At 48.9% G+C, this 18,684-nt stretch overlaps 10 protein-coding genes across 10 annotated transcripts; 4 read left to right on the top strand and 6 right to left on the bottom strand.

Moving 5' to 3' along the window:
- Window positions 1-630: 630 nt before the first annotated feature.
- mdv1 (uncharacterized protein) lies at window positions 631-2,821 on the bottom strand (the record flags this gene model as incomplete). Its single annotated transcript, XM_056976127.1, has 5 exons — window positions 631-906; window positions 957-1,768; window positions 1,819-2,013; window positions 2,068-2,671; window positions 2,741-2,821. 5 exons carry the CDS (start codon window positions 2,819-2,821, stop codon window positions 631-633), a joined length of 1,968 nt encoding a protein of 655 aa, XP_056836083.1.
- Window positions 2,822-3,143: 322 nt separating this feature from the next.
- Window positions 3,144-4,061, top strand: N7510_004202 (chorismate mutase ARO7; the record flags this gene model as incomplete). The annotated part of the gene is made up of 2 exons (XM_056976128.1): window positions 3,144-3,214; window positions 3,332-4,061. The coding sequence occupies 2 exons, from the start codon at window positions 3,144-3,146 to the stop codon at window positions 4,059-4,061; spliced, it is 801 nt and encodes a 266-aa protein (XP_056836084.1).
- Window positions 4,062-4,165: 104 nt separating this feature from the next.
- N7510_004203 (protein-transporting protein BCP1) lies at window positions 4,166-5,154 on the bottom strand (the record flags this gene model as incomplete). The annotated part of the gene is made up of 2 exons (XM_056976129.1): window positions 4,166-4,720; window positions 4,771-5,154. The coding sequence occupies 2 exons, from the start codon at window positions 5,152-5,154 to the stop codon at window positions 4,166-4,168; spliced, it is 939 nt and encodes a 312-aa protein (XP_056836085.1).
- A 261-nt stretch (window positions 5,155-5,415) lies between these two features.
- On the bottom strand, window positions 5,416-6,144 carry N7510_004204 (uncharacterized protein; the record flags this gene model as incomplete). Its single annotated transcript, XM_056976130.1, has 1 exon — window positions 5,416-6,144. One exon carries the CDS (start codon window positions 6,142-6,144, stop codon window positions 5,416-5,418), a length of 729 nt encoding a protein of 242 aa, XP_056836086.1.
- Window positions 6,145-7,394: 1,250 nt separating this feature from the next.
- N7510_004205 (uncharacterized protein) lies at window positions 7,395-7,598 on the bottom strand (the record flags this gene model as incomplete). The annotated part of the gene is made up of 1 exon (XM_056976131.1): window positions 7,395-7,598. One exon carries the CDS (start codon window positions 7,596-7,598, stop codon window positions 7,395-7,397), a length of 204 nt encoding a protein of 67 aa, XP_056836087.1.
- Window positions 7,599-8,662: 1,064 nt separating this feature from the next.
- On the bottom strand, window positions 8,663-10,408 carry N7510_004206 (GMC family oxidoreductase; the record flags this gene model as incomplete). Its single annotated transcript, XM_056976132.1, has 1 exon — window positions 8,663-10,408. One exon carries the CDS (start codon window positions 10,406-10,408, stop codon window positions 8,663-8,665), a length of 1,746 nt encoding a protein of 581 aa, XP_056836088.1.
- A 1,025-nt stretch (window positions 10,409-11,433) lies between these two features.
- N7510_004207 (catalase) lies at window positions 11,434-13,510 on the top strand (the record flags this gene model as incomplete). Its single annotated transcript, XM_056976133.1, has 10 exons — window positions 11,434-11,461; window positions 11,515-11,644; window positions 11,713-11,736; window positions 11,796-12,006; window positions 12,073-12,165; window positions 12,219-12,226; window positions 12,265-12,403; window positions 12,463-12,895; window positions 12,958-13,386; window positions 13,434-13,510. 10 exons carry the CDS (start codon window positions 11,434-11,436, stop codon window positions 13,508-13,510), a joined length of 1,572 nt encoding a protein of 523 aa, XP_056836089.1.
- An 863-nt stretch (window positions 13,511-14,373) lies between these two features.
- Window positions 14,374-16,078, top strand: N7510_004208 (uncharacterized protein; the record flags this gene model as incomplete). The annotated part of the gene is made up of 4 exons (XM_056976134.1): window positions 14,374-14,770; window positions 14,828-15,132; window positions 15,201-15,322; window positions 15,388-16,078. 4 exons carry the CDS (start codon window positions 14,374-14,376, stop codon window positions 16,076-16,078), a joined length of 1,515 nt encoding a protein of 504 aa, XP_056836090.1.
- A 257-nt stretch (window positions 16,079-16,335) lies between these two features.
- Window positions 16,336-16,651, bottom strand: N7510_004209 (uncharacterized protein; the record flags this gene model as incomplete). Its single annotated transcript, XM_056976135.1, has 2 exons — window positions 16,336-16,586; window positions 16,642-16,651. The coding sequence occupies 2 exons, from the start codon at window positions 16,649-16,651 to the stop codon at window positions 16,336-16,338; spliced, it is 261 nt and encodes an 86-aa protein (XP_056836091.1).
- Window positions 16,652-17,194: 543 nt separating this feature from the next.
- On the top strand, window positions 17,195-18,133 carry N7510_004210 (Dyp-type peroxidase; the record flags this gene model as incomplete). Its single annotated transcript, XM_056976136.1, has 1 exon — window positions 17,195-18,133. The coding sequence occupies one exon, from the start codon at window positions 17,195-17,197 to the stop codon at window positions 18,131-18,133; it is 939 nt and encodes a 312-aa protein (XP_056836092.1).
- Between the last annotated feature and the right edge of the window lie 551 nt (window positions 18,134-18,684).

Here is an 18,684-nt window from a genome sequence, read left to right on the forward strand (position 1 = left end):
TGGGCAGTTGAGAGGTTGATGAAATCAAGGGACGATGACCGGAGCGATAAAGATAACAAGCTAGTAAAAGATGCAGAGAGCTTACCTGGGGAAGCCCCGACGAGCGCAGGTGGTTCAATCCGGTCTGAGTTGTAGATCGCGAAATGAGACGCGCAGACGCGCGAGCGTGAACGCAGCCCCGCGCTGTTCTATTCGGCCGACTGTGGTGGACGTACTCACTAATAGAGAAAGAGGCTGCCTGACATCAATCAATGTAACAATTAATTTTTCTTGCACGAGGACTGGTGCAGTCGGATGGAGTGAGGGAACGGGGTGTTGTGTTGGTGAAGATGTGATTGTTGGAGAGGCAGAAAAGAAGGCGGAGGGCGACGACTCGGCGGCCTTTTTGTAGAATCATTCGTCACGGACACCTCCCTTTGTTCTCCTTTCATTGTGATCCACGATCTCATCTATTCTTTATGCCTTGTTGTCTCTTTCGTTTCAGACTACTCTTTTTGATTCGCTTATTGGGAGATTCTTTGTTTTATTGGGTGCATGAGTCTACCACTACAATCGCTATATCCAACTCATCGCACCGGGAATAGAATACTATACAGTGGTCGCAAACACGAGCAAAGTGATCGAGGATATCTAGCACGTCCAAGCAGCGATGGTACCGTCCTTGCGCCCTTCGACGAGATACCCATCCTTGAGGCGCACACGTTCAACGGTCGCGGGGAATGGGCCTTCATCGTCGACACCCACGCCTGGTCCGCAGTCCCAGTGGTGGCCGTCGGCCTTATCGTACACCTTGACAACGTTCTCGCCCGTAGCGGCGACGATGCGTTTCGCATCGAACATCATGCTGGTGACCGGCTTGTCGTAGGCGTACGCGTCGTAAATGGAGCCCGTGCGAAGGTCCCAGATCTAGAGAATGTTAGAAAATAGGAATACGCGATAAGTAAATAAGGTCTTACCCGAATACTACGGTCAAGACTGCCGGTGACCAGGTGGACGTCATCAAATTGCAGGCAGGTGACGGGTCCGGTGTGGCCGACGAGGCTCCGGTGGACCTGGCCACTGCGAAGATCCCAAAGACGGACCATGCCGTCGGCTGTACCGCACGCTAGGGCAGCATCGAAACACTGTACTGCTCCGACAAAATCGGCAGATGCATCTGGAAGACGTCCCGATGGACGCCAGCCGCTGTCGCCCGTAGTCATCGATGAAGCTTGGGCAGACGCCCATAGTACATCCAGGGTCTGGACGCAGCGTCCCTTGACCAAATCCCATTGTCGGAGTGTCTTGTCTGCGGAACCCGAGATGAGCGTGTCGCCACGGAAGTGGAGAGCGGTCACCTCATCGACATGGGCTTCCAGTGAGAACACATGACAGTCCTCCAAATTCGAAGATGGCGGCACAGGTGACGTATGTTCGGGCTTTGCCTCTTCATCGTCGCGCTCGTGTTTGTTAAGACGTCCATCTCGAGTCGACGGCCGTGCACGACTCAGATCCCATAGTCGGACGGACGCGTCCATAGATCCAGTGGCAACAATATTATCTTCCACCTGCAAGCAGCGAACCGAGGCATGATGCCCCTCCAGAAATCCGGAGCACCGGCCAACATTCATATCCCAAACGCGGACAGTATCATCTAAAGCGGCCGTAACCATAGTGCCAAAAGGAAAGTCGAAATCGATGGCGGTGACCATGTCCGTGTGAGCCTCGATCTCCTTGATGAGAGAACCCGGAGCGAAATGTTCGTGTAGAATTGGCATGGATCGTTTCCCTGTCCATTGTAAGTATTTGAAACTCAGCCACATGCAACCAAATCCTTACTTATCGATCGATGCCTTAAATTTCTCGGAGAAGGCAGTTTCTCATAAATAGATTCGGACATGAAAGATGCATCCATAGCCGGGTCCCCCGAAGTGCTAGAATCATCCAGGGCTTCTGAAGTCTTAGGCGTCGCATCCTCGGCAGAAACAGAAGGCTCTGGTGTCTCGTCTTCCAACTTGTTATCGATCTCCGTGACTGTTCCATTCGAGTCAGATATACATCGTTTGTCGTGGCTAGGAAACGACTCACGCTCTGCTTCCAAATCCGCTTCATCCCGCTCTAGGCCGGCCAATCGGTCGAGAACAATTTTGCGCATGTTGTTTAGGTTGGCGATCTTGTGATCAATCTCGTGGATCTCAGCGCTGCACATATTCTTGCGAACGCCCATTAATTCCAACCGGCGGCTCAGCTTTTCGCGCTCGTCCTTCAAAGTCGTCGGGCCAGCAGTCAAGGACCCGCCCTTCTCGCTGTCCTTCAAAAGTTTTGACGCCTTTGAGCCGCGTCGGCGATGGGTTCGTCGCGCTTCGCGTTCATCTTCGGGGAGAGAGGCCTGAAAGCCTTGGAAGAGGGAGTAGGAGCTGGTATCTTCGGGGAGGTCCGCGAGGAGGCCATCCGGGAGCGAGGAGAGGGCGCGGGACTGGATTTCGGTGGTGGACAGCTTCGAGCGCACCAGGTCGGTGGGAGTCGTTTGCGTCAGGGAAAACACCTTGCGCTGGGTGTGTGGCCGCCTCAGCTCGCGATGGATGTCGGATATGGCGTTGTGGTAGTGGCTGGCGTGGTTCTGGTCGCTCGGTCCCATTAAATGCCCTGCTGTCGAGGTGACTTTGCGGCCGAATGCTTCGATATGTCGGGTCTAGAAGTGGTTATCAATTCCCAGTCAGCTGGGTCTGGAATGACGAGAGGGAACAGAATCAATGCGTACGGTGAGGCCGGTGCCCAGAAGGCCATCGCCCTCTGCAATGTCGGACAGGCCTGAGGGCGAGTCATCACGAGGACGCTCCATGTTTCACTGGGGAGAGACGGAGAAGAAGAGTGAAGGGGAGTGTTCGGGATCAGTGGTGCACGAGATGCAATACGGGTATTTTACCGCGGTACCGACGGACAGAGCATAGAGCTGTATTTGACTCTATACAATGAAGGAAAGAGAATATTCTTGAAACTAATTATTGCTCTTCAAGAAAGACACCCTCGCATCCTACTAGCTGTATCCTGCAGAAATAACCCACCGTTGAAACAAGGCCCTCGGGTTGCCCCTTCGGCGTGTGTTTAACAAGCATCCTCGCCGACATCGCTTCTTCCCTCCTCACCTTCCTCCCAGGCCAGCCATGGACACCGCCATTGACCTATCCGATGCCTCCAAGGCATTGGACCTTGCCAACATCCGATTCCAACTAATGTGAGCATCTACACCTCGACACCCTTCCCCCATATTCTCCAACGGGCCCCCCCCGCTGTCCACTTAACACGATCACGAACTCTTGCTTACTGCCTCACCTTCCTCGACTCTCTCTAGCCGACTCGAGGATACAATCACCTTCCACCTAATTGAGCGAGTCCAGTTTCCACTTAACAAAACCATCTACGTCCCCAATGGCGTTACAATCCCCAACAGCAGCCTCAGTCTAATGGACTACCTCCTCCGGGAACAAGAACGGCTCCAATCCCGCGTGCGGCGCTACGAGTCCCCCGATGAATACCCTTTCTTCTCCGACGCCCTCGAACCCCCCATCCTCGCCCCGCTGCAGTACCCGCGCATCCTGCACGACAACGACGTCAACGTCAACGCCGTGATCAAGGAGCGCTACATCAACGAGGTCCTGCCCGCTGTATGCCCGCAGTTCGGCCGTGAAGACCGCGGCGAGACGCAGGAGAACTACGGGTCGGCGGCGACCTGCGATGTGGCCTGTTTGCAGGCGCTGTCGCGGCGCATTCACTTTGGAAAGTTTGTCGCCGAATCGAAGTTTCAGAAGGATCCTGAGACCTTTGTGCGCTTGATCAAGGCTGGGGATCGCAAGGGCATCGATGCTGCTATTACTGATTCGCGCGTTGAGCAGAAGGTGCTTGAGCGTCTGGGGCTCAAGGCGAAGACGTATGGCACGGATCCTGCGTTTCCCGACGAGAATTCACAGAAGATCAACGTCGATGCTGTCGTGGCCGTGTACAAGGAATGTGTGATTCCGTTGACCAAGATCGTCGAGGTGGACTATCTTATGCAGCGGCTGAAGGGAACCCAATGGGAGTAATCATCGTCATTAAGTTATGAAAATCTTTTTTTGGGATCTCTCTATAGAGCTATGTATGAATGAACAATCAAAAAAGTAGAGATTGTTTCGTCAATCAGCGATTATCATGATGGCTGCAAATACTCCGTCACAGCCTTGACCGCGCCCTCGAACTTGGCCGCCTCAATCAGGGTCAAGCTCCCATTCGTCCGAATGCCCAGCTCCTGGAACGCGCGCTTCGAGTCCGCGTGGCCCTCGTCCTGCTTGTGCGTGTACTCAATGGAACCCGAGCACACCGCATGCCGCTCCAGCACCTCGTCTTCGGGGTGGAAGTAAAACCGCTCGCGGTGGTCGGCGCCGCCCTTCTTCTTTTTCTTCTGGGGCCGCGATTCCTCGAGGTCCAGCTTCGACTCGATTTCCTCGTAGTTCTTGGAGATAATCAGGTAGTGCGTGAAGGTATATGGCTCCTTGTCCTCAATGGCCCAGGCGACTTCTTCCAGCAACATGTTGTACATGGGCGGGATCACTTCGGAGGGCATGTTGATCAGGCGCTCAGTGAGAATGAGGCCGACGGGCGGGATGGGGGTTTGGGAGAGGAGCGAGTGGAGGGCGGAGAGGGATGGGTTCGTTGCGGATTTGGTTTTGAGATAGTTGATCAGGTCCTGGATGACAGGTTTATCCTGGAAGGGTCAGCATTGCGAACGAGACACGCTCATAAAGAACAGACTACCTTGTGTTCCTGCATATTCAGTACGGACAGAAACGCATACGGATCGGACTCGTTCCCATCCACCTTGACCGTCGACCCGAGCAATGGCTGCGACAGGATCAAGTCCGCCAGCGCCGACATGTCGAAGATCTGGGCGTCGGCGTCGAAGAGCTGGCGCAGGAGATTCTTGAGGCCGTGGAAGTCGACGGCAGGCTGCGGATCGAACCATTCAAAGTCGACGTTCACCATGTCCATGTCCTGTTGGGGCCGCGTTGCGATTAGCAGTCCGATCGCTCCATTTGGGGGCATTGGAACAGCGCTTACTTCGTCGGATTCGTCGTCACCTACAGGAGGCTGGGTGCCGCCCATGGCGACGTCGCCGGGTTGTTCTTTTCGCTTTCCCATGGTTGTTCGGGGAGTGGGGAGTGGTGGGAGGTGAAGAAGAGGAAGTGGTTTGGGCCGACCGCTTTCGAACTTTTTTGCTTATCGTTATCAATTGAGTGACAGCGAAGTAGTTATTGAAGTGCGTTCAATGTTGTTACTATTAAACCGATAAAAAGATTCTATATTGAACCAGATACCAGGCAATGTTGAAGTAGGAAAATTTATCATTCCTCGAGAATGTGATCTGTTTTTGCTCTTGCCGCCTCTATATACTTCTACGCTTCAAACATCTGGCTCAACCGTTTCGACCGTCGGCACCTTATCCATCCTGGTACCAAAGAAACTGACCGCAAGCTGTACACAGTCCCAAACTACCTCGACATCCTCCTTAGGGATCCCCAACCGCCTCATCCCGCGAATATGCCAATGGCTCTCCACTGGCAAATTCTGGCTCATGATCCCAGCTGTAACCACTAGCTCGGTATCCACATCATCGAGCACCTGGCGATCCGACAGAAACAAGCCATAAGTGATCTCGGTGGATATCCAAGAGAAATCGCGGTGCGAGGCGAACATATCCAATGTATTGTTGGAGTCGCGGGCATACAGCTTCTGGAACCAATTTGTGCCGCGGTCATGGTTAGCCTGATCGCATTGCCAGCCCTCACGCGTAGAGGTGTAGTCCTTATCTTCGTCGCGCTCGACTTTGCTAATGGCCAGGATGGACTCGATGGGCTTGCACACCCCGACGATGGGGACGGCCTTGACAAGAGCCTCGCGCAGCCGCCGGACGAGGGCTTGTCGTGCGCTAGAGGTTGTATAGGAGGGTTGGTTGATTAGGTGTAGATAGAGCTGGTCGGCGCGTTGGGGGTCGGGCCCCGCGACGAGCGTTGACATGGCCAGGATGAACCATTTGTCGTTGCCCAGCTTGGTTGATTGAAAGCGCTGCTCAAGCTCGGCGAAGAGCCTTGCGTAGTGGGGTTCCACCTGGGGGGAGCTGGATGAGCTCATTTTGCGACGGATGGTGTGGACGGTGCTGGTGTTGGCGGTGGGCAATTTATGGGAAACCAAAAGTGGCCGAGGAAATCTTCTTCAGAGGGCAAATGAGGGCTAGGTTCCTGCCTCCAGCTTGGATAGGTATCGCCTGTTCTACAGTGACCTTACATAGTAACCCCCCGCGCCCCACAATGATTTCAATGACTCCGACTCCGGCATGACCTCACATCCCGGTGCAACAACCGAGCTATAAAATATCCTGTCGGACCAGGACAACAACTCATAATTAAGGGATTACCACCCTGATGTCCACTCCTCGTAGTACAGCCGCCACCCGCCGGCGGTTCTCTGAATCTCAGCTTCTTCCATCATCTCTTGGTGTACCCGAACATTCCGCTCTATTGATCAGTAACCGCCTACTAGGAACATTTCGATGACTGTAACTGGGTAGATATTCAACACTGAAAGAACTAGAGAAAAAGAGAGTAAGAAGAGAAAAAACGACTCTACGGACGTCTCGCCGATAGAAAAGATACAGATAGAAAGATGGTAGGAAGGGGAAAAGAAAGGTCATTTCTCAACAATATCGTCAGGGGTTGCGCTTCTTCGGTCTGTGTAAGCTTTCGGCGTGTCGCGGCCAGGCTCTTCAGGAATTGCAAAGATCCTCAGCAATATAACATGTAAAGAGTGAGGATCATCTGTACCGAAATTCTATTCGAAATTGATGATTGGCGTCTTCCTAGAGATTGCGCAATCTTTTGTAGACATCAGCCACCCCTTTGCCGCGCGAATATGATCTCGTCCTCCCCCATGTGTAAACTTTTGGAAACATATCGGAGCATGGTTCGTGGGTGTGACTGAGCTTAGAGAAGCTGGTGATGGTAGCAAGGCCGGGTTGACGGTCGCCAGATCAAGAACGAGAACTATGAAAGCAATCAATTTGAGTGCTATGGACGACGGGAGTTTCAAGTTGGAGAAGGAAAGAAGCAGAGAGGAGAGAAGAGAGTCCAACTATCTACACAAATCAGTCTAGTAAGAGATCGATCGAAATTTTTTGCGCTGTATTTGACGGTAGAAATGCTTCTTATTCAAGTCTGAGCTGAACACAATTCCATTATTCCAATATTATGAAACTCTTTTGTCCTATGCAACTTTTGAATTTCTGGTACATCCCCGGTTATTTCCTCCAACCGATGATCAAGACGTCTGCAAAGTGTGTGTTAGGTAAAAAAGCCCCATGAGAATTATGAAGATTAAAGTACTCACTATTTTGGAACTATCTTTGTATCATCCTGCCCGGCGTATCTGCCGGGTTCAAAATTGTACTCATCATCCAGATCCTCTTTGGCTTGCAGAAGAGGCGCCCATTTCTTCCGAACATCTTCAATGAGCTTCTTGAAGCGTGATGAAATTGTAGAAGATGGTGAATCCTTCATCTCCTTGACGTTGGTAGACTTTGTCTCATTCATTCTGCGGAGAGGGCTTTGAGAAATAGCAGGCAAGGAAACAATTGTCAAGGATGAGCTGGGGGCGGGTAGACTTGGTTTATTTTTCTTTTATCTGACAGAGAGACAAGGGCTTAATACTTATACTTTTTAGAATGCCAAATCATGACCCTTTATCACAATTGCGTAGACTGTGTTCTACAATAAACTCTCCAACCGAGCTCTGGCCGAAATAACTCCGCCTGTACTGTCTTGACATATTTGTTGGAAAGATGTCCTACTATCAAAGCTAGATCTTGACATACTTCTATGGCATGTATACACCTCTTGCGGGCACACGAAATTCTATATATTTTAATGTGCTAGATATACAAGTGACTGGCATTAATTTATTCAGGATGTCGGATTTAAATGTCTTATGATTGAGACCAGTGCTTCCTACTTGGTACGCACTAGTATTCGTTGTAATCAAAGTATTATAATTCAGGCGGCAGTTTTTTCTAAACCGTCGCACTACCTGAAGGTGTATCCCAATTGATCATCTTTTTTCTGCAGATCAAAATTAATATTCTAAATAATCAATGACGCTCGTTTCTGCTATTGTTAACTGGCTTTACGAGTGGATAGGAGCCGCTGAGTCTAAGAAATGATTGGCGGGTTAGTATTACCTGACTTGTTTCCCTTGACAGCCATAGCGGTGGCACAGAACTCGTTTCGATTTCCTGTTATAAGATCATCCTGATTAATGGCCGAAGGTGATGATCCTTGCGTCGTATCTTGTTCTAAGTCAGATTCTCTCTGTATGAATGGCCTCAGCTGGTCGTGGGACGCACCTCATCTCTTTTTCCTCATATATAAATTGGACTCTACCATAAATCAATAAAACATACTGTGCGGAGTTGAACGAAAAAAAGAAAAAAGAAAGCAACAAGGAAACTTGTCAATCGAGGAAGACTGACTAAATCTAACTACATCTCATGGGGTCCATGCGGCAAGGAGATCATCAAGTTACATTCCAAATTGTGTCGCCTATCGACTAGAAACATCTAACGAGTTCAACAATACTAAACGATCATATCATTCCCCCACTAAACATAGAGGTCTGCATGATCACGCTTGATCGCATCCGCACCTTTTTCGCCAATCATATAAACTGAGTTCTGGATCCGACAGTCTGGAATAACGGGGATCACAGATGCATCGATAACACGAAGGTTCTTGAGACCATGAACCTTGAGATTGGGGTCTACCACTCCCTGCTGAATGCTCTTGGACAGGCGGGCAGTACCGCAAGGGTGGAATGAGGTCTGAGAACGGTCTAACACAGTTCGTTTCATCAAGTCGTCGTCATGCAATGGCATCTCCCAAGGATATTCGTCGACAATAATGTCCTTGAACCCATCACCATTCTTCAGAACGTCGTAGGCATATCTGATACCTTCTCGGATGGCGATGATATCGAGGTCATTGTTGAAGTAGTTCAAGTTAATGTTCGGTTGCTGCAGCGGGTCGGCGCTGTTCAAGGTGACCTCGCCAGGCTCAGAGACAGGGCGGACGAGATCGACCATCACAGTGATATAGTCGCCCTTATTTGGAGTCGGATAATGCCATTGGAAAGCGCTACCAAATAGGCAGACAAAGTCAAGCTCGAAATGGGGCTGGCCGTACGGACAGAATGGATCGAGGCCGTTGTTGGAAGCCTTTGCGGCGCGGTACTCGGGAGACTTTTCCAAGTACTTGTCAATTCGAGGGAAGCCAATCATCTCGAGGAATCCAGAGCCCATGGGGCCACCATGACCTTTGGTGTAAGCTTTCAGAGACTGATCATGCTTCGGATTGCCCTTGCGCAAAACGTAGTCGTCCATGCCGTAACCATCCTTGACACGAAGGACAAAGGGAACACCCGGGTGATCCAAGAGATGTTGACCAACATGGGGCGAGTCGACAACCAGGGGAATGTTGTGCTTGGCCAACTCTGATTTAGGGCCAATACCGCTCAACATCAACAATTTAGGCGTTTCAAAAACACCCTGCGAGACGATGACTTCACGGGTAGCGTAAAAGCTCAGTTCTTGTCCAGAAGCTGTAATCACAGTAGCACCCTTACAAGTGCGATCAGCATTGTCGATAATCAGGCGCTTAGACTGCACCTCCGCAAGGATTGTGATATTAGGCTTGTCCGTAACACATAGGAAACTACCTGAGCGACGACCCTGGTAGATCGTATTGACCGAGTGGGTCAGGCCAATCATCTCTCCATCGAAGATGTTTTCGGTGATCGGCTGCCCTGTGGACTTCCAAGCTCTGGTGAGAAGGTCACGGAAAGGCTTCATCTCCGGGATAAGCGCAGAGTGAGAGATCGGAATAGGGCCACCAGCGCCGATTTTCTTGAGCTCCGCTGGATAGGCCTTTTCGTCGTCATGGTAGGTAGCACTTTTCCGGAGGTAAGGGAGAAGAGGATCCCAAGTCCATTCCTTTCCACCATACTCCTCCCACATATCAAAGGTACCCTTGGATCCAGGAACCCAGCTAAAATAGTTCAAAGATGAACTACCACCGAGAGCCTTTCCCCTGGTGTTGGGCTTCTCAATACGCTCATAGTCATCACGTTTGACCATGGTAGTCTTATAGGCCCAGTCGTACTTGCTGTTTCGAAGCTCCATTGCCTCCGCAGGAGTCCGAATTTCCTCGATATCCTTGGAGTTACCGACTCCAGCTTCGATGACAAGAACCCTTACATTAGGGTTCTCAGCAAGGCGGCCAGCGACAGTGTTGCCGGCGGTGCCACCACCGACGACAATAAAGTCAAAGCGAGCATTGTCCTGTACAGACATATCGAGGATTATAGGAGTAAAAGCGTTTTGGAAGGAGTTGAAAAGAGAATGATCAAAAGATTTAGAACTGATATGTCAATTGATTACACGGGCTTTTATATATGAAGCCGGTCGGCTTTCTGCGGTTTCCCGGCTGATTCAGAGTAACTATTCCAGGCTTGTCTGCCCCTCCAACTAGCGCCATAGACTTGGAGCTATCCGGTCAAAATCTTGGTTAGATAGTGCGGGGCTTGCACAGAGAAGACCTCATCATGCTGGTTCTTTCAAGCCACTAAATTGCCATTGGTCTTGTAGTTGCTCTATATTGGGATTCTCAGGCATGGGCTGAGGGATTTCCGTGTCAAACATCATGTCCGGCCCACATCAGGACCTCGATAGAACTACCTGGATTGGTACTGGTACTGTTTTGAGTAAGAGAGGCCCCTCGCGATATACATTGTGGAAGTGGATTAGATGTGAAGATAGGAAGTTGATCGACATTGTAAGAAATTCAAAGCACTGCCTGAATTTGGTAACATGCAAACAACTCGGGTTAAGCCACTGTGGGTCCACGTGTGGGTCTGGATGAAGGTTGATGCAGAGCACGAATTGGGTAATGGTATTAAGCCAATCAGATCACGAATTCACATGACTGCGATGCTTCTTTCTGCGGGAAATTAACGCACATATCGCTGGTATACGAGTTGCATGCTGTCACCTCTACCACTATGGCAACGCATAGATGATCCCTCGACTCCGACTTTTAGACATCAGCAACTCCGATTGCGTCAAGATTTGGACCGGCTTGCGTCCACTCGTGGGTCTTGGGCTCCAATGAGTGTCGACGTAATTCTAAGGCAATAGCCAAAGAATACAAAGGAAAGGACTATAGACTAGTCATGTGGTGACACATCAAATTCAGACTGATTTGAAGAATATATAAACCCTAGAGGATACGCTGATCAAATAAATCCTGCAGACATAATCGATCTTCCCTGTCGCGCTTACCTATTCCAAACACCTTTGACGTTGACTTTCTTTTCAAAATGGAAAAGTATTACACCTTAGCCGAGGGTAAGATGATTCTCACCAACAAGCCTTGTCTGGAGCCTCCTGACCTTAACTAGGTTGCCCTTTTGCAAGCAACAGCACCGCTGTTCTATTGAGAAACAAGGCAGGCGGTGGATTGGGATTGCTTCAAGATACTCAGCTCATCGAGACACTTGCCCATTTCTCGCGAGAAAGAATCCCAGAGCGGTAAGAGATCGTTATACAGAATTTGAAGGATAATGTGGTTCTCCCACCATATGCTAACTTTCTGATAGGGTCGTCCATGCCAAAGCTGTTGGGTAAGATATCATTGATGGACATTATGGAGATTTATGAGGAGAGTTGACAGGTCTTGCAGAGCCTACGGTGAATTCGAAGCCACCCGTGATTGCAGCGATTTCACTTCCGCTAGTTTCTTGAACAAAGCCGGGAAAAAAACACCGGTGCTTCTACGAGTGTCGACTGTTGGACCGGAGGCAGGATCTGCTGATACGGCGCGTGATGTTCATGGCTGGGCAATGAAACTCTACACCGACGAAGGCAATTTGGACTGGGTTTTCAACAATACAGTGAGTCGATACAGTGATTATTTGGAGATTCAAATAGAGACAGCTCTAATTGCCTCATGTCCAAAGCCCATTTTCTTCATTCGTGACCCGATCAAGTTTCCGTCTCTGAATCGATCTCATAAGAGGCATCCTCAGACCCATCTTCCTGATGCGAACATGGTAGGGCTTCCCATTAGAAATCATCTATGAATATGGCTAATCACATTCACCAGTTCTGGGAGTACGCTTTTGGCCCCGTTATGCACAGTTGTGAGAAAGTCTAACCCATTTCAGCTTTCATGTCGGCAACCCAGAAGGCATACATGAGCTACTACATCTCTTTAGCGATCGCGGCACTCCACAATCGATTCGCCACATGAATGCATACAGTGGACACACTTACAAGTTCACCAAGCCAGTGAGACATGAAAAATATCAATATTATAGCTGATGTTGCTAACTGCCATGACCATCTAGGACGGCTCTTTCAAATACGCAAAAATCCACATCAAAACAGAACTTGGAGTGAAAAACTTCACCAGGGAAGAGGCAACCAAAGTCTCCGGAGAAAACCCCGATCATTTGATTCAGGACATGTTCGAGGCTATCGAAAAGGGCGACTATCCTGTGTGGAATGTTTATGTCCAACTTATGAGTCCCGAACAGGCGGAGAACTATCGTTGGAATATCTTTGATATGACCAAGGTTTGGTCTCACAAAGATTTCCCGTTGCAGCAGATTGGACGTTTGACCATGAACCGCAATGCAAGTCCCCTCACTAATCTTTATGAATTGGGTTCATTGCATTCTGACAAATATGAGCAGCCACGGAATTATTTCACGGATATCGAACAGGCTGCGTTTTCTCCGTCCACGATGGTGCCGGGTTTTTCATCATCGGCTGATCCAGGTAAGTCAATAGTCAAATTGACTTGGTTCCGAGGGAATAGTTTGTGACGGAGTTTTATTTAGTTCTACAAGCTCGGCTGTTTGCGTATCCTGATGCCGCACGATACCGGCTAGGCGTCAATTACCAGCAGCTTCCCACAAATGCCGCAAAGGCCCCTGTGTATTGTCCTTTCCAGAGGGATGGAAAGATGAGGTTCGATGACAACTATGGCGCTGACCCCAATTATGTGGGCTCTTCCCTTCAACCGACCAAATTCTACCCAGAAGTGAAAGGAACGAATCCTTCTGCATTGAGCCTACACACTGACCACGAAAAGTGGGTGGGAGAGGTTCTGAATTATACAAGCCACATCACAGATGAGGATTTTGTTCAGCCTGCCGCATTGTGGGAGGTCATCGGGCGGGAACCTGGCCACCAAGACAGACTCGTTGGGAATGTAGCCGCCCACCTCAAGGGCGTCAAAAGCGCTGAGTTGCGCCAGGCAGTTTATCGTACGTATACCTTTTTCCCACCAAGTCTGGCTCTAACGTGAAATAAGGTCTTTTCGCACGCGTCAACCAAAGTCTCGGATCAAAGGTGCAACAACAGACAGAGACAGCAATCAATGCCTCTTGAGGTTGCCAGACTACTTTTCCGTGCCCCCGGCATCTAGTAATCAGCAAATGAAAGGATTGATGAGGGTACTGATATAGTGTCAACATCCTTGATACGCGTCACCTGATTCCAACAGACTGATTCATCCACTCGATACATCCAGCACTAGGGCCATTGGTAGTAATCCGATCTATTGATAAATAGGTGTAGAATTACTCGACAGAATGAACAGCCTTTTGATCCTCAGTTCTCTGCATTACTGGTGAAGGGGGTTTACTAGTGTAAACCAGAATTCGATTTTCTGTCATACAGACTTAGGCCTGGAATGGTGTCTCGGTCATACAGGCCTTGGCTAGTACTATATGGAATCCAGCGGGATTTGGCCATTATTAGCTACTTTTGAAAGATCTGAGGGACCTAATTAAATGACGTCTGAATGCTTCAATTAGACCGTAGCTTTGAGGAGAACTAAATTTGTAGTAGGGAAGAAATGTGGTCTTTGGAATTGGGCACACAGTCTGTCACCCATTATTTAAAGAATGGTTTTTTCAAGCGGAAGTCGAATTTCGGCCGAATATTATGTGAACGCGATAAAAATCGCTGTGTTGGCTGTGACCTGTACAGCAAGCAATAACGACGCTAGGGCTGAATGAACTTAAATCTAGGAATGTCATTGGTGTGCCGCCGGGCGACTAGTGTAAAGGGTTCCATGGTCACTGGTACGATTGGCTTTGGCACGAGCACCCACGGAAGACACACCATATGCGTGTTCAGCGCATCATGTGATCTAGGTGGTTCGCTTCGGGTCACAATTTCATCCACCACGGTCTGCCACACAGAAATCTGGGCTCTCCTTCCATCGGCCTCATGGCCAAACGGAAATCATGTCTAATCGAGACTCTAGTTCCTCCAGTGAACCCCGTCAATTCGCCTTCGTGAACGCGAACAGCCAGTCGGAATCTCGAAGTCATGCTATGCGTGAGCACTGGAAGCAGCGGAATAGACGCAAGCAAGAGACAAAATCCCATCATAGACGAGCGTCTCGAAAACTGCTTCCACGTTCTGAGCGGAACGGAGATGCCTCCCATCGCCAAGACAACACTACAGATAGTTCTCCTGGGTGGCTAAAGGACCAATCGGGCGACAACAGGGAGAAAGATCTTAATGTTGCGGCACAGCTTTTGTGCGGTGTTACCCGTGCTCTTTCGACTTCGCGGCCTGATCCATTTCAAACGTGTCCTGTCCGCCTCACAAGTCAGCACCAGAAACTTTTACACCATTGTATGTATCAGAAGGTAGAGTGAACATGAGGATGAAAACTAGCTTACTGGATCCTAGGGATATGCACCCACGCAGCGATGATGTTTGAAGATCTGGATGCCACTGAGTTCAATCCAATGAAGGACGTCTGGTTTCCCCTAGATCTGTCTAATGCTTCATCTTTTAACTGCATCATGGCACATTCTGCCGCCCACCTAGCTCACCTCTATACCGGAACATCTCCACGACGAGGTACAAAGTCCTCGGATGCGTTAAAGTATAAAGCAGAGGCAGTGAGAATACTACGCTCTTGGCTGGTTGATCCTGAGAAAGAGCTGAGTGATGACGCTTTCGCTGCTGTTATTCGCCTTCTTACATTTGAGGTATGTACCTCAGTTCAGGCTTTTCCACTGCTCTTTCACAGGAAAATGACTGATTATAATATATCTAGAGATACTGGGGTACTGATTTAGAATGGAAAATTCACCGCGACGGCTTGCAGAGAATGATTGAGGCCAGAGGCGGGGTTGAGGAACTACGTGACAACTGGCGGTTGGAACTTGTCGTCTATCTGTGAGTCAAAGTCCCGTCTGTGCAGGTTCAGGATTGTAGAGTGGCACGACTGATGCAATCTAAAGCGTTTCTCTAATGTCAAAACCGTCATGGTTCGTGTCCACGAACAACCTCGAAGAAATATCCCACCCCCCGCAATTTCGTAACGCCCATCCAGACTTCCTATCTCTCGACTTCCAAAAGGTTCGCTGTCTTTGGTTACTATCTTTTATCCAGGATTTGCGAACCTTCATGGGGTCGTTCTACGAAGTCCGACTGTCTCGTTTCGCGTCTCTCCATACTGCAATCAGGCTTTTACTTGACAACTTTCAGCCCTCCACTGAGACTACTTGTCATGGCTCGTATTCTCCCGGACTGGAAGATGAAGTGCTGGAGTGTCTGTTTTCTATCGGTGTCATGTTGCAGGAGTCTATATCCCTTCTATATGAGGACACTCCTGAGCTGCTTGCTGCGTCGAATACACTGACCATGTTGGACACGGCCCTGAGAGAGTCCCGGGATGCATGGAGTCATTCCGTTCACAACTTACGTCTTCTTTTATATCAAAGTCTGAAGACGTGCGACAATGGGGGTTTCAAGGTCAATTACGTCGTGGAATTGGTCAGAGTTCTCGGTACATTAAGCCTGGAGGCACGTCAAGGAATTGAAAAATGCCTTCTGAATCTGTTCTACTCTTCAGAAGAAAGGGGGAATATGATTTTTGTCGATGACGGATGGACACCCGACTCCCTGTTGTCATCTATGCACGGAAATTAAGGATGCCAGTTTCTAGAACATCTATATATACTAACCTTTTATATTTCATTTTTTTATCCGTTTAATCAAATATAAAAAAAGGTTTATCATTTGTGGAGCCGATTACTGCGAGCCTTTTCCAAACCACACACTTTCCTATGACTGGCGATTAGAAAGCTCATTTTTGATGAGTACTATTCCCGAGATACTTCAACTCTGACACGTGCTAGAGCCATGCCTACTGAGTTCATCCGCATGGGCTAGAGCGGGTCCCAGGATTACATCAACCCGCCGTAGGTCTTCCCTTCTTCTTCCAGCATCTTATCTTCCTCGTAGTACTTTTGGAGCCCTTCCTCGTCCTTTTTTAGGTCCTTTTTCAGATCATTTTCATAGGTCTTCAACCTGCCCTCGTGACTGGGTGCCCCGTCCTTGTCGTCACCTTGAGAAGAATTTTCTTGCTTGTGCTCGTGATGATGCTCGAAGATCCTCTTTATGAAGGGCTCTTTATGTTCAGTGGTATTTTGAGAGTCTGAAAATTCATTAGCATTGTGAAAGAATGCAGAGATTTAAAATGGGTGACCAACTTTCGGACATAGTTTGATCAATTGAGAAGTTATCTTGTAACTTCGTGTTGAGAACTGGAGATTTATGATATCGTATGTGTGGATTCGAACTCAGTCCCAAACTCGATGGCTGTGGTGCTTTATATCTGCTATCTTTTGAGCGGGGAAGTGTGTGACATGCCCACGTCCCCCATGACTTGTAGTTTTCAGTATTAGGATTTTTTCTCCATTTGGTACATGTGCCTAATTGAGGAAGTAGATTTTCTCCCCACACTGATGGATAGTGACGCGGAATTCATTAGTGGGTACATTATGTGAGCTGCAGGGGGCATTTCAGAATCACATTCCTGCTGCTCATCCTTGCCGAATCCAGTAGAAGTAATTGTCCAATCAGAGTGCATGTTTACTATTGCCTTTCGAGGCAGCTAATTGGAAGATCCCGGTGGTGGGCGACGAGCCGATTTGCCAAGCCTTTGCATCTACAAAAAACAGTTTCGGGCCATCAACATTCCTATCGAAGTTCTCTAGAAATTGCAACCGGCCATCACCAGCTCAACCAGAAAAAACGAGTGGCATGACCCCCATCAATCCTCAACCAGTCGGCGCCCCGCTCACCATATCGGCGACCTTCCTTGTCCTTTCAGTCACAAAGTTCGATGGTATTCCAACCATCCGTTCAACACTTGCTGATCTCGCCAGTCTGGCTAAGAATGTGACTATTCGAGGCCCAAATACCCACTTTGCCTGCACTGTAGGCATTGGTAGTGATATTTGGGATCGTCTTACTGGGCAACCCCGACCGAAAGAGCTACATACCTTCCGAGAAGTTAAAGGCTCGAGACACGTGGCAGTCAGTACGCCTGGGGATCTTCTCTTCCACATTCGCTCAGATCGTCGAGATATTTGTTTCGAATTTCAGCGGCAGCTCATGGACCATCTGGGTGACACAGTGAAAACGGTCGATGAGACTGTCGGGTTCCGATACTTTGATGCAAGAGACCTTCTCGGGTTCGTCGACGGCACAGCTAACCCGGTTGGTCTGGAGATCTCATCCTCTGCTCTTGTGGCTGAAGAGGACACCAATGCCACGGGTGGCAGCTATATCGTTGTGCAGAAATATGTCCATGATCTGTCTACATGGAATTCCCTCTCAGCCGAGAAACAGGAAAAGATAATTGGTCGAACAAAATTAGATAATATTGAGCTGGATGATGCTGAGTCTGGCCAGCGCTCACATAAAACACTCAATACTATTACGGACGAGGCCGGAAACGAACATGATATTCTTCGTGATAATATGCCTTTTGGCTCGCCGGGGGCTGGAGAGTTCGGCACTTTTTTCATTGGCTATACGCGGCGTCTATGGGTGATTGAGAAGATGTTGGAGCGCATGTTTATTGGGGATCCGGCAGGGCTGCACGACCGATTGCTTGACTTTTCAAAGCCTTTGACAGGTACAACTTTCTTTGCACCGTCTGCTAGTATGCTCAGCAGCCTTGATTGTGACGTATAATGCTCGAGTAGAATAGCTCTAGCAATTCGGAGCTTGTGCGTTGCCATATGAGGGCACGGAAGAGGAAATTCTTTCCATCTCTCCAAGAGACGAGGTCGCTGGTATAAACAGGTTTCACGTTGAGAACATCACTCAGACTTCATTAACGTTAAGTAGAATAGTGAATCTATTCTTGAGGCTTGCGGTATTACCATATTTAGAATAGGACTTCTCAATTGATTGAAGAAAAAAAAAACCAATTCATCCGAAACAGCAAGCAGTAACTGTCCAGATATACTTTTCGCTAACATAATTGACCGGACAACGAACAATATTGTCAAAACGCGACCCAGTCGACGCAAGAAACGTCACAATAGGAAGACAATCCAACAGCATGTCGTGGATATCTCAAGAACCTGCTGCCATCTCGCAAAATAAAGGTCAAAGTTGCGGTAAGTCCAATTTTTATCTTTTTCATGGAAAACCAGCTGCATCGGAGACTTGGGTTTTCGGTGCGGCATAATGGGTTGCGTTCACTTTTATCCGTTTTCGGCTTTCTCCATACTGAATGA

This window comes from Penicillium lagena, assembly GCF_028827675.1.
Source record: "Penicillium lagena strain IBT 129212 chromosome Unknown utg000002l_segment0_segment0, whole genome shotgun sequence".
NCBI lineage: Eukaryota > Fungi > Ascomycota > Eurotiomycetes > Eurotiales > Aspergillaceae > Penicillium > Penicillium lagena.